General features: G+C 37.9%; 1 protein-coding gene across 4 annotated transcripts in view; it reads left to right on the top strand.

Moving 5' to 3' along the window:
• Positions 1-10890, top strand: part of mgll (monoglyceride lipase) — a 54712-nt gene extending 43822 nt beyond the window's left edge. For all 4 annotated transcript variants that reach the window (XM_088636528.1, XM_088636527.1, XM_088636526.1 and 1 more), the window contains 3 exons: positions 61-150; positions 3193-3408; positions 7086-10890. In XM_088636528.1, the coding sequence (XP_088492654.1) occupies positions 61-150; positions 3193-3408; positions 7086-7208 (429 nt within the window). In that variant the 3' untranslated portion in view covers positions 7209-10890. The remainder of the gene's footprint in view (positions 1-60; positions 151-3192; positions 3409-7085) is intronic.
• Positions 10891-12837: the final 1947 nt, after the last annotated feature.

Here is a 12837-nt window from a genome sequence, read left to right as displayed (position 1 = left end):
AAAGTGGATGGATGAATGAAATGCAACAGTTTTCTCATCACAGTTCCTTCACCCCTGCAGGTATTCATAGCCAAGCTCTTATACCACCTGGTGCCAAACCTGTCCTTGGGTTCAATAGATTCCAAATGGATATCACGAGATCAGAAACAGGTAACATCTCCTACTTTACTGCTGTGGGTTTACTGCTTCATGTTGAATGCAGAGAATTGTTTATAAGCAGTATCTTACTCTGTGTCCAAATGCTGTTTTATGTAAATAAAGAACCTGTCACAGCTGCTACAATTGTCACAATCGATAGATTTTTCAGAGTGGCGTTGGGAAGCCATACTAGACAGCCATTGACTGGTTAAAACGTCAATCTACAGGAACTACAGTGAGAAGAAACAGAAGATAGTGATTCACCTGCCAAGAGAAGGAAAGGATTTGTCACACATGCATATTTTCATATTTTTGTCTTCATCAGATGGAAAACTGTTTTTAATTAACACAGTACCTTGGGCTTCAACACATAATTGCAACATCTCGACAGCTGATACAAAGGAAAATCAGTGCTTGACATCTCTCTCTTCATTTTATCTCCGCCCAGTAAACTAAATTCAAAAGGATGCTTGTTTGTTTGGGACCTGAGGTTTTTAATCATGTTTTTATTTAAGAACCTGGGGCCTTACTGGAAATGCATCATAGAGCGTCATGATAACATATTTCATTTTTCACTGCGCTGTCCCTCTAGATACACAGTCAATTTCATGATCTTGATCTCTGATTTATTACCAGAGACTAAACAAAATCACACTATCACTTTACTGCTCACAGGACTGAGATGTACTATGAAAGCTGGACTAAAAGATCTGCATTGTGAAGTTCCAGATAAACATCTTAACTGTATTAATGGCAGCTATGTCTTACAGTTGAGAGAAAGTCATCACTGCCACCACTGCCTGAAGAGCTGCAATATTCTGTCAAAACAAAGAATCCTTCAACAGTATTGTGGTTGCCCTTTACCGTTTAAAGTCCTTTATGGACTTTAGAATTAATTTTAGAAAGAGAAATTAGAGGTTACAGCTTGGCTGCAGGCAGAGGTGTTCCCTGTTGCACCAGGCAAGATCAGGATGGTATTCAGTCCAGTAGAATATAATGATGTGGTTATATACTGCAGGCTATAGCCTTTAAAACCTTAGCAATGTGGAGACAGAACAGGGCAGGAGGTAAATTCTTGGTCAGGTTTACAATGCCTGTCAAGCCATAAAACACTTTGAAAGAGGTAGAGAACAGATTAGGTGAGCCTTTCACTGACTGTGTCTCACCCCCTCTGTCTTGCACTCACAGCTGACTAAAACCATTGTTCACTGCAGCTCCCACACACTGTCTTGTTGTTCAGAGACAGTTTGCATTAACATTTTGTATTTTTAGATAATTCTTATAAAGGATATTAGCGTTAAATTGGTACTGTCTGTTCTGGTATGGTGTTCTAGCTAATGCTAGAACATTGTTTAAAAAAATCCAGTAATATTTCAAAGAAAGTCATCTGCCTGGGCAACAGATGGTGAAAAATCTCTTTATTGTGTTACACAAAATGAGCTTCTCGGTAACAGTCATTCTGTACCAGAGAAAAGAAAAAGGGCTTCAATTTGTGTGAAAAGGATATTTTGTTAATTTAAATCATAGCTTGTTATTTTGGTAGGCATTAGATCTATTCTATTGCAGAGGCAATTTTAGAACAGAAGTGGATGAACTGGGGTTTACAATGGTAATAAACACCCACTCCCTTCAGCTTTCTTGTCAAGAAATTGATCTTTGGTTGCTAATTCAAATCCTTTGCATGTGTTTGAAGAGCTTGAAATATAAAGGTCCTTAATCTGAAAGCTCTTTTGTGAATTAATGCTGTGCAAGGGATGCCTTAAATGCCTTTATCTGAGACAGCTCAGATCTGTGTTCTGTATGCTGGAGCCTGCATGTCATTTTAATTTCATATTTTTTTTCTGAATACTGGTTTTTCAGTCGGAGTTACCCACGTACAACACATACATGTATTCATGTCTATCACTGTAGTTTTTTACTTCAAGAGGAAGCTTGTCTTTACATCAGAGCGTGATGTGTTTCATGTCACAAGCTAAATATAGAACCAGGGCAAAGAAAGAAGTATTCACAAGCCCAGTGGATTTAAGTTTCTTTCTTACTTGATCTGTACATCACTCTGTGGTATACAGCCCCACCCCACCACAGCCAGGACTCTACAGAGCGTTTTGCTTCTGTCTTCTGCATAAACAAAAACTGAAATGACTTCTCTCTAAATTAGAGGAAAGCAAACTACAGAGCCACTGTTCTTTTCTGCTGGCAAAGGGTAAGGGCACAACTGCAGCTAGCGTAGGGCACTACCGCAGCCCTCAGAAGAGAAACGTGAGTCCAGTCCAGTACTGCTGGACAGTTAAGATGCTGAAAAGAAGTATTCAGTTCTCATACATTATACTATATGAAAAATTCAGAAGGTTCTCATAAATAATTATAAGATGCACATGAGGCAGCCATGCAAAACATTCCTTCAGCAATCCCTTTTTCATGGTTGATCAAGCATTAGTACGAACCGGATTGCTTCTGTTTTTGCTTTGTAGATGATGTTTGTCTGACTTCTTATGGAGAAGGTGTGCTCATAAATGTCTGCAAAAATAGTTGTTCTTTGAACGGGTAGTAGTTAATAAAACATACACAGCAGTGATCAATCATTCTTAGACACTGATTCATGTTCAATTGAATTTCAGAGAATATTCAAGGTGGACACACTCTGACTACCCTGTTAATCCCCACTTCATTTTTTATAGTACACAGGAAAGCCAAATTGATATCTTTACACTAAGAGGGTGTACAATCACACCTAGCTCATAAGTTTTTATGCACTTATCTTCATAGATAAGTTCAGGTAAATGAATTTTAATGGAAAAAAAAAGAAACACAAAGTAGACAAACTGGACCTTCTGTTCAATTCAGCACCTGAGGCTTGAAACACTACCTTTGAGCTCACTAATTGATTTATTTTTTTCATGGCCTTTAAAATATTTTCAGTACTGGCTGTTTTGGGCATTGTGTATAGAATTCGCTCAGCTGAGGAGCTCACACCCCAGTAATGTTTGTCAGAGAGGTTTTCTGCAGCTTGTCCACTCTGTTGGCCTTCACTGTCCCCTCTCTGTGCTGAGGCAGGTTGAGGCCTATGACAGCGATGCTCTGAACAGTCATGGAGGCCTGCGAATTTCCTTTGGCATGCAGTTAATGAACGCCGCTACCAAGATTGAAAAAGCCCTGCCCAACATCGCCTGGCCGTTTCTGCTTCTCCACGGAGACGCTGACAAACTCTGTGACATCAAGGGCTCCCAAGTGATGTACGAAAAAGCACAGAGCCTGGATAAAAAATTGAAGGTAATTATTAGCCCCCTGCCCCAAAAAGGCCTCTTTCATTTCAGGATTTCATTCAGAGTCTAGAACAATCAGTGCAACTGTGGTTCTTACTTTTTTATGATACTGTTTTGAATTTGAATTACAGCACAAAGGAAATGTAGTTGTTTTTTGGAAACAACTTTTTTTTTTTAAATCAGTTATGTTGTGCCATGTGGGCAATAGGTTTCACAGTGGTTAGCATTGCTGCCTCATAGCAATAGAGCCCTGGATTCAATTCAGGACCTGGGGTGCTATCTGCATAGAGTTTGTATGTTCTCCTCATGTATGAATGGGTTTCCTCCCACAGGCTAAAGACATGCTCATAAGTTAATAGGCTTCAGGGGAAAAGTTTTGTCTGTCTGCCCTGTGATGGACTGGGGTCTCATCTGGTGTGGCCCCTGCCTTGTTCTCATTGTTTACTGGGATTGGCACCACCTGCCTCGTGACACTGAATTGGATAGAGTGGTTAGAAAATGGATAGATGGAAGTTGTGACATGTACAGTATACTCAAACAATTGTTGAGTATGTTGAAAGGAAAAAATTGATTGAAAAACATTAGAAAAGTCCCTTTACATATACTATACCGTATATTATACATTTCAGGGTTGTGGGTTCAAAACCCAGATGAGACACTGTTGTTATATCATTGAGCAGGGTACTTCACCTGAATCATTCCAGTAAAATACACAGTTGCATAAAAGGCTGCAAATTCAACTTATTCAAAATACTGCCAAAATAAATTAGTAATAGTAAAAAAGTGTGATAGTGGTTGGGATTATGTTTAAACCTTCTCCAAAACTTTTTGTTTAAATCTCCTTTAAGTACTTTTTCCTTACACTGCTTTGCCTTTCTAAAATAAATATTACATAGAATATAAAAAGGATATTAAATAAAAGGAGGCTCATCTAAATTATTCAATTGCTTTTGCAACTAGTTTAAAAATCCACATTTTGTATGAGATTCCATACTGTTAGAAGCATGATTAGGAAATTTGTTCCAGGAAGCCAAGCTGTGTGTCTGTCCTCAATGCTCCTAAACATCTTAACAATGTGTGAATTAGATGAAAATACTGTATAAGCATGTTCATTGCTGTAAGTCTTTAACCATCATGTTTAGAAACAATGCTTCAAAGTCGTATTCGCTCCATTGTCACAAAAAGTTATGCGAAACCCACACTATTATAAAAGGGGGAATTCTTACATTATAATTTAAATTTGTTCTACCAGGTACATTTAAATGCACACTTTTGTGGGTGGTTAGAGATGGAATTTCACAGCTTTTCAAAAAGTTCAAAGACTGATTTTTTATATGTGTAGGTGTTTGTATAGATGAATTAAACAAGACGTTTTAATGAAGCAGACAAAAGAAAGCATTTATTGCTTAGTCTCACCTGAAAGAAGAAAGAAAAAGGATTACATACAGTAGGTAATTAAATGAACACTTGGGTTCTTACAGATAGGCTTTGCAGAAATTCACTAGGACTACTTTGAAAAGGAACCACAGTAATTCAATTTTAGCTAAAAGTGGCGCATTGCAGTGTGTCAGACACATTGCAAACAGAAATATGTACTGTGAAGAATCCCTGATTTATTCTATAATCAAAATCTTGAGGAACCAATAAATGTAATGATGAAACAATAAATAGAAAATTGAAGCCACTATGAATGGTTACTAAACTGGAGTGACAGAAAGAGATTCCAAATTCATTCCCAGATTGCATTGTATTTCGAGTAGTGTAAAATAAAACTAGTTCAAACTGCAGGAGATATCAGCACAGCCTGTGCTGTAATCCTGTGAAATTTCATCCATCCATCTTTTAACCACTTAATTCAATACAAGGTTGTGGGGGAAGCCTATCTCAGCAAGCAAGGCAGGATACACCCTGGACAGGACACCAGTATATCACAAGGGTCACATACATTCACAGCAGGGCCAATTTTCCCAGAAGCCATTTATATCTTTGGTCTGTGGGAGGAAACTGAAGAACCTGGAGGAAACCCATATAAATAAGGGGAGAACACAGAAACTCAGTGAAGGTAGCACCCCAGGAATTTCAAATACAATGCAAACCACTGTACCACCAAATTGCCCTCTTGGCAAACTCTGCAGATAAATTTATTGTCTGCATCTCACAGGGTGCAAATGTATTAGTTGAAGGCAAGTCAAAATGAAACAATGCCATTCATGGATTGGATAATTCATGTGGGTTAATAGTGTAGAGGTTAAGATAGACTAACACCTTCTGAAAATATGGCTGCTGTGGAGGTGGTTGAGTTCAGATTCTTCTCACATGGAAAATAACCCAATTCATTTTCCAAAGTTGCTTTGTGGGAGCAAGAACAGGAGATGCAAAATGAGCTCCCAAGGTGACTGAAAGGAATGGCACAGTTACAGCACTACTGTATATACAGAAATCCCCTGTCTCCAGACTGGCTCTGCAGTTCAAAGTCTTGGGAAATGTTTTTGTTTATTTTAGGGGCCTCCAGTATAAAAATGAACATCATCCGGTCATTTTCTTCTCAGTCTGACTGCTATTGCTGAAATATAGACAGGATGCTTCACACCATCCTATAAACAAACTCCAGGGCTAGTTAGATGGTTTTAAAAATGAAATGCCTGAAATGTGGCAAAACCACAGGTGACTATTAATAGAGGTGACTATTTCAATACGCAATACCAGAAAATACATATTGTTTTATAAAATACTAAGTAATGATGCACACATTTCACCTTTTCATTCATGATAATTAAAGAATATTTAATGTATGCCCAATGCTTGCCTTTTGAGATGTGTTTTTAGAGAGAAATGTAATTATCTGAAAAGACTTGGCGTGAAAGAGTGATTAGCAGTTAGATTGGTTTTTTAAACCTTTTTGTAGATGTATTAACTAACCATGACAGGCCTCTGCGTGCTGACTTTATACAGGGCCTTTCTATGTGAAATCTGCCTGTGACGTACAGTAGATCTAGGCCTTCACCTGTGTTTCAGACAGTCAAACTGATATAATGTCGGTCAAGGCTTGGATAACTGAGAGGTTAATAGTCTAGAGGTTAAAATAGATAGTTCTCAGACATTGTCAGATCAATGTGCGGCGAATGTAGACCGAGCATTCAACTCAAGTGAATCCATGTCCCATTCCCTGTTCTGTCCACAGTGTTTCACACAGACTGAGAAAAAGGTTGCTGGTTGCGCTGCTCTGCAGATATGCAGGCAAAAAATAGTGCCATTCATGATGAATAGCTGCATTCAAAGACATTACAAATAATCGCTTGCCAGCCTAAAGGGGGGAAGTGCAATTTAGGAAACATTAACACACGGATCTCTTCATGTACTCCACAGCTCTGAGGCTGATAAGATTGTATCTGTACAGTTGTTTCATCACCACTGTTCACAAGAACTAGACGGATGCAGTGAACCGGAAAACAGAACCACTCTGCTTTTGCAGGGCCTTAGAAAACTGTTATTCCAACACTTACAGTACTTCTTATTTTTGAGAAATGCAGCAATACAACATGTAAATGTAATCCAGGCTTGTGTTAGTACTATTTAATGCTTATTGAATGAAGCAATGGACTAAAGTTTTGTGGGTGTTATTGTGGGGCATTATTGATTGTATTATTCTTTTCGTGTCTGACACAGTGTGTTTGCCGATTGCAGGTGTACAATGGAGCCTATCACGCTCTGCATCACGACCTCCCGGATACAGCCAGCTCCGTCCTCAAAGAGATCAGCACCTGGATTGTCCAGCGACTCCCAGAAGAAACACAGACCAAATCATAGAAGACAGGTCACCACCCCAGCTCTTATTTGCTTCAGGTTGAAGTCGGCCAGTCATTAAGAGGCAGAGCTACTTGGTAGTAATCATGTACTGTGTAAACAATGATTGCCACTCGAGCCATTTCCCAAGCTGGGTTTAGGCAAGCAAGCGATAAAATCTACTACCTAGAGCATCCTGGGGCCCTCATTGCTAGTCAACATCTTAATAACACTTTTTCATACCATGTGAACTAGCACTTTGATTTCACAAGGGGGGGTCATCGTGTTTAAGTCAGGTTGGAAGTTGGGATTGGTAAAACAAATGTATAACGTTATTCCAACATGAACCTTATCTTATAGACTCTTATGACATGGACAGTTAGTTAAATAACTCATACATTTTACCTTAGAAAAGTGGAAGGGTCAATGGGTTTGCAAAATTGGAATATCTCAATATTGTCTTAAAGCCCATGAACTCTTAGATAGATGGAGTGCAAGTAGAAGTGCCTGGAGGTGTGGTGTTATCCAGGTATCAAGGTCAAAACCAGCTAACACAAAAATTAGAATGTTATCGTGTCACAACTTGTGCTTTACTACAAAATGTATACTGTAGTTTTGAAGTTTCAGGATGTCAGTAATTTTTGTGGAACTCTTTCTTACTTATGTAATACAGTAACAGCCTTGAAGTTTAATTTCTAAATTTAGCACATAAGCATGCTCTAAATGCACATTTTTTCTGCTAACCTTGATGTTAGATTATTGTTTTATCTTACACACCTGACGTTTGCAAGTCACCATTTAAAAAAAAATCCTGATGCTTAACTGACATTTAATGACAATGTTTTGCTAATGACGTAGTATGATTTTTAGACATTCTTGTTCATAACCCTATCAGATTTTAAACAAAGTAACTTTAATTTTTAAATCAGCCAATAATCCTAGGCTTCATTCAGCTTCTACATAATGTAGCTTTAAATTGCCTGTAGATGTGGCTTTTTAAAAAATAAGACAACATTGTAAATTCTTTTTCATTGTTTAGAGATAATTTTATAATGTATTTACAGTACCTGGTGGAATGAAGAAAAAACAATTTACAGAATATCAAAGACATAATACGTGTTGTATTTGAAAGTGCTAATAGGTTTACTGTAGAATATATTGTTAGGAGCATGCACTCAGTGTACATTAGAAGTAAGGGCATTTCCAAAAATACTCCATGGGAATAATGCCACTCTTTTCAGTAGGTGTTTGCACTGTAGAGTGTCATCTTTTAATATTCAATGCTCAGATTATTTAGTTTTCTGAAAAGTCAAGAGCAGAACTCATATGGTAAGCCAAAACTGTCAGTCTCTGGTATTTTCTGTTTTGTATGAATGGGACTGTGTGTTATGCTGCAAAAACAGTATAATATAATTGCATAACAGTGCCATTTAGATATTAAGAAAGTCTGGGGGTTCTTTTAAAGGTGGTGTAAAGGAGGTGTAATTTGTGTCAGGTGTTTTTTTCCTTGTTACATTTTTGTCACATGTTTTGTAATATAATTGCACGTGTGGTTCTCATGTTAAGTAGATTATTTTTTTACCTGACAGAACACTAATACTCTCCATGACTTTAATATATCTCTTTTGGGTTTCTTTGAGTAAATAATAATGAGTTTTTGAAAGTTTTTTGTGTTTTTGCCCTATCTGTGCTGAAAGTATTTTGCATCTCTAATTTCCCTATTTTATTTCCTGGCCAGCTGCACACATAAGCCTAGCTTTAGGTTTTATTATTGAACAAGTTCATTACTGTAGCAGATAAGAGTAAAAATAGCAACAACAGAGAATTATAGAGTCACTTTACTATGAAAATAGGTCTGACAACAGGAAGCAATAAGGAACTGTGGGACATTTACATCACACCAAATTCCCAGTATGGTGACCAAGAAGGGAACTGTAGTAGGTGCCATCCTTCAAATAAGATGCTAAAATGTGGTCCTTTGATTAAAGACCTCATGGTGCTGTTGGTGAAAATACAAGTGTCTTTGTTACTTTCCAGTCTGGGCTTGAACAATCTGACCAAGTAAATGTCTCCTCTCTCCCCCAGATTCAATTAATAAAGCAATTTTTCACTGCGCTGTCTTATCTGCTGTATAATGGGGCTGCTGGCTCACAATGGCTGCCACACTTCACCCTTGTGGGCACTGCACCTCAGTGGGGGACAGAGGGGGTCACTTCTCTTGATTTTAGAAAATATACTTTGGGGATCCCTGTCAGGAGTTGCAGCAAAGAGGCTGGTTAGCCACTCCCTGTGCCAGCCTGTGGTAGATTAATCCCGGAAAGGTTCCGGAAAGTTCCAAAAGTAACCAAATCCTAAAAACATGAAGCGATGGCGTAATCAAGGGATTGAGCTAGGGTTTCGAGAGCCAAAAGACAATTAGGTTTAAAGTGTTTCTTTCCCGAAAAACGTAAAGCGAGGGTTGAGCTCGGAAGAGGGAACCTCATTAGTGAGCAGAGACTGAGTGGAGTGAGAGGGTATAAATAGGGAAGAGTGAGGGAAGAGTGTGTAGAAAGATAATTGATTAATTAGTGCATGGATGTTAACAGTGAGAAGTGCTTACGTGTGGTTTGTGACAATCCTTTAAAAAAGTAGTGTATAAATGCAACTACCAACTATTAACTATCAATCACTTTTCTGAGTGTTTCTTTACAGAAAGAAACAACGTATTGTGCCATAAGTAAAAAAGCAGTAGGTGTTGAAAAGTGTTCAGAATTAGTTCCCTTTTTCTTATCCTGTTTGCCTCAGAGCATACCAGTATCCACATGTTGATGGGACAGGACAGATGCTGTCTTTGCTGTACCAAACTGGGTTTTGTCATTGGCTTCGAATGAAAAAGTCACCCTCAGAAGAGGCCTCAGATCTTGTTGTAGTTACAAAGTAAAGTGTTACATATCTGGGTGTTACACATTGCTTGAGATGAATATAGTCTTTCTTTAAAGGAAACACTTTCCGGTGCAAATGAGAGTCCTTCCTGGTTCATGATTTTCACTTATTAAAGTGGTCATTTTGTGCAAGTTTTGAAATGAAGTAAAACTAAGACATTCAATTAATCTTCCATTAAATGTATTTTCATTTACCATATGTAATCTAACCCTGCTGCAAAGATCAGAATGATTAATCTAATCAGTTTAACATAATGTGAAGGTTTCTAGACATTCAAAATCCAACCTCTCAGAGCAGGGTTGTTACACAAGTGGAAGACTGCTGGTTAGAATCCCGACATCTTGCTATTCTAAAAAGTTCAAAACACAGCAATCAGAACAGCAGGTCCTGTAACTAAGGCAATAAAGTTTTACATCTGTTTTTGAAGGACACAGGAGATGTATCTCTTCAATTAACTTCTGTCTACTTCAATGTTTGTATACAGTACATCTCTTAGTACCCTCAATTTTGTAAACACCATATTGTTACAGTATATATGTATAAAATGACAGTGCTGGAGACACATGAATGGGTTAATTTAGGATGAGGTGTAAACTGGGAGCACTTAGTGAGATTTTTGTCTAATTCTTTTACATGTGCTGTTCCTTTTTCATGTTTTTGTGTATGGTTAAAGGAAAGACACTATCAGGGAGATTGATCAAGTCCATGTTTTGTCCTGTTGTACATTTTATGTAATTCTAAACTGTGAGATAATGTGTGAAATAAAGTCCACCAGCTTATATAATCTTGTATCTTTGTGTTCTTTTGTTGGTGTAGCCACAAAACTAAACCTTCCACGTATGTTTTCTTATTTACTTTAAAATGTAAACTTCAAGCATGTTCTGTGCTGGGGTGGAATTAATCCCCTCCCCCATCTCCAGTTAGAACAAATAGTGCAGATCCAACATTTCACTGTGGGAAAAATTCGCTCCACAGCAATGGAACAGGTATCTCGTCACAGTCTGGAACTGGATTTGCAAGGAGAAGAAAAAGACGGTCACATGGGAAGAATTATGTCATTTCATGGTCTCATGGTGATTTTAATTCAGCAAAGGCAGCGACTGAAAACAGAGAAACTGGCTGATCTCCAAAGAAAACAAGAAAAACTGCACCAGAAAATAAAGGACAGTATGACATGAGACATAAACATGAGCTTAGACGTGCTTGTACCAATATTCTATAATGAAATACCTACATTATGTGGTGAAGAGGTGGTACCGACCTGCTGCAGAACTGTTAATATGTGTATTGCCAGAACTTATGTTTTCATTAATCAACTCTGCTTCATTTATTTTTTCTCTCTCAGAGATGTATCCTATTCAAACTAGGACATCTGCTGTGAAAGATTTGAATATTCAAAGCAAGTGCCGGCTCAGAACCAGTGTGCAAGATGACCGTGCCAAAACATACAGTAAATGGCTCTGTGTGATGTGGGCTTTTGAGGGATATTGGACTCATACAGGAAAGGGTGCCACACACTGAAACTGAGGTCAATGAAGGAAAAAGCTGAACAATGTCCAAATAAAAGAGCAAATGCAACAACACTTGAAAAACTGCATGAATCAAAATGATTACAGATCATCTGTAGATAGTTGTCTCGTTTAAAAATTATACCTGTTCCATATCTTATGATGTTTTTCCCGCCTAGCTATTACAGAACAAAGAGCTTCTATTACAATTTCACAATGCTTACTTGATTGTCTATCTGTATTACACAGGAGTAGAGTAGGGACTGGCAAACACCAGACCTTCAAATTAAGGATCTGGCACAACCAATCCTTTGCATGCTTGATTGATAATCCTTAATTCATGCATTGAAAAAGGGAGCCAGAAACCGGCACCGAAAAGCCTGGTATTCTTTCACCCCTGCTACAGAGCATAGCGCTTCATCGGTGAGCTTCAGAGAATGCTGCAAGGAACACCTTCCCAGCTGGCTTCACAACCACCTAAAGAAGCTGTCGTGGCTGAATTGCGAGATACTCTACAGCCTGATTAAAAAGCCAAACAATAACACAGAATTAGACAGAACATAAAACAATTCAATACATACGAAATCATTTCTCTTTTGAAGAAAATGTAATGCTTTAAACAGTTTTAGCATTTTGGCACAGTATAGATTTTTTTTTAGATTGGGTTATATACAGAGTCGCATAACATAATTGTAAATAATCGAAAACCGAAAAACACATTAAGTACTTTAATTGCAAATACTGTACCATTACTTTAGTGCTGTAAATGAAAAGAAAAAGAGTAAGCAAATATATATATTACCAAAAAGATCAAATTTACTGACCTTATTACCAGAGTAAAGTTGTTGTTTTTTTTAATTTCGTAGGTCAGCTTCTGGGTTTACATCAGTTCATTCTATAAATTCTTGTGAACATATACAGTACAGTACCACCTTCACCCAGTTAGCAGACCCGTATTAGGAGAAGGAAATATTACCAAGCAAAATATTTGCCTGTGTCTCCACCTAGTGTTCCTTAAAATAAAATAGAAAACCGAAATACAGTGTTAGACAACTCCAGTCGTCAAGAGACGGTTGGTACTCCAACAACTACAGCAAAGGCTTCTGAAATTATTAACTTTCGTGAGCTCAATGGGTAGCTGCTTCATGCATGCGTACTGACATTTACACTGAGAATTTCACTTGAAGTGAAACTGTCCCAAAACACTTGAAAAGGTCACTTTG

Source organism: Lepisosteus platostomus, chromosome 6 (genome assembly GCF_059453375.1).
Source record: "Lepisosteus platostomus isolate fLepPlt1 chromosome 6, fLepPlt1.hap1, whole genome shotgun sequence".
Classification (NCBI taxonomy): domain Eukaryota; kingdom Metazoa; phylum Chordata; class Actinopteri; order Semionotiformes; family Lepisosteidae; genus Lepisosteus; species Lepisosteus platostomus.
The sequence above is the reverse complement of the archived record's forward strand: the minus strand, read 5'-3'. Positions and strand labels throughout refer to the sequence as shown.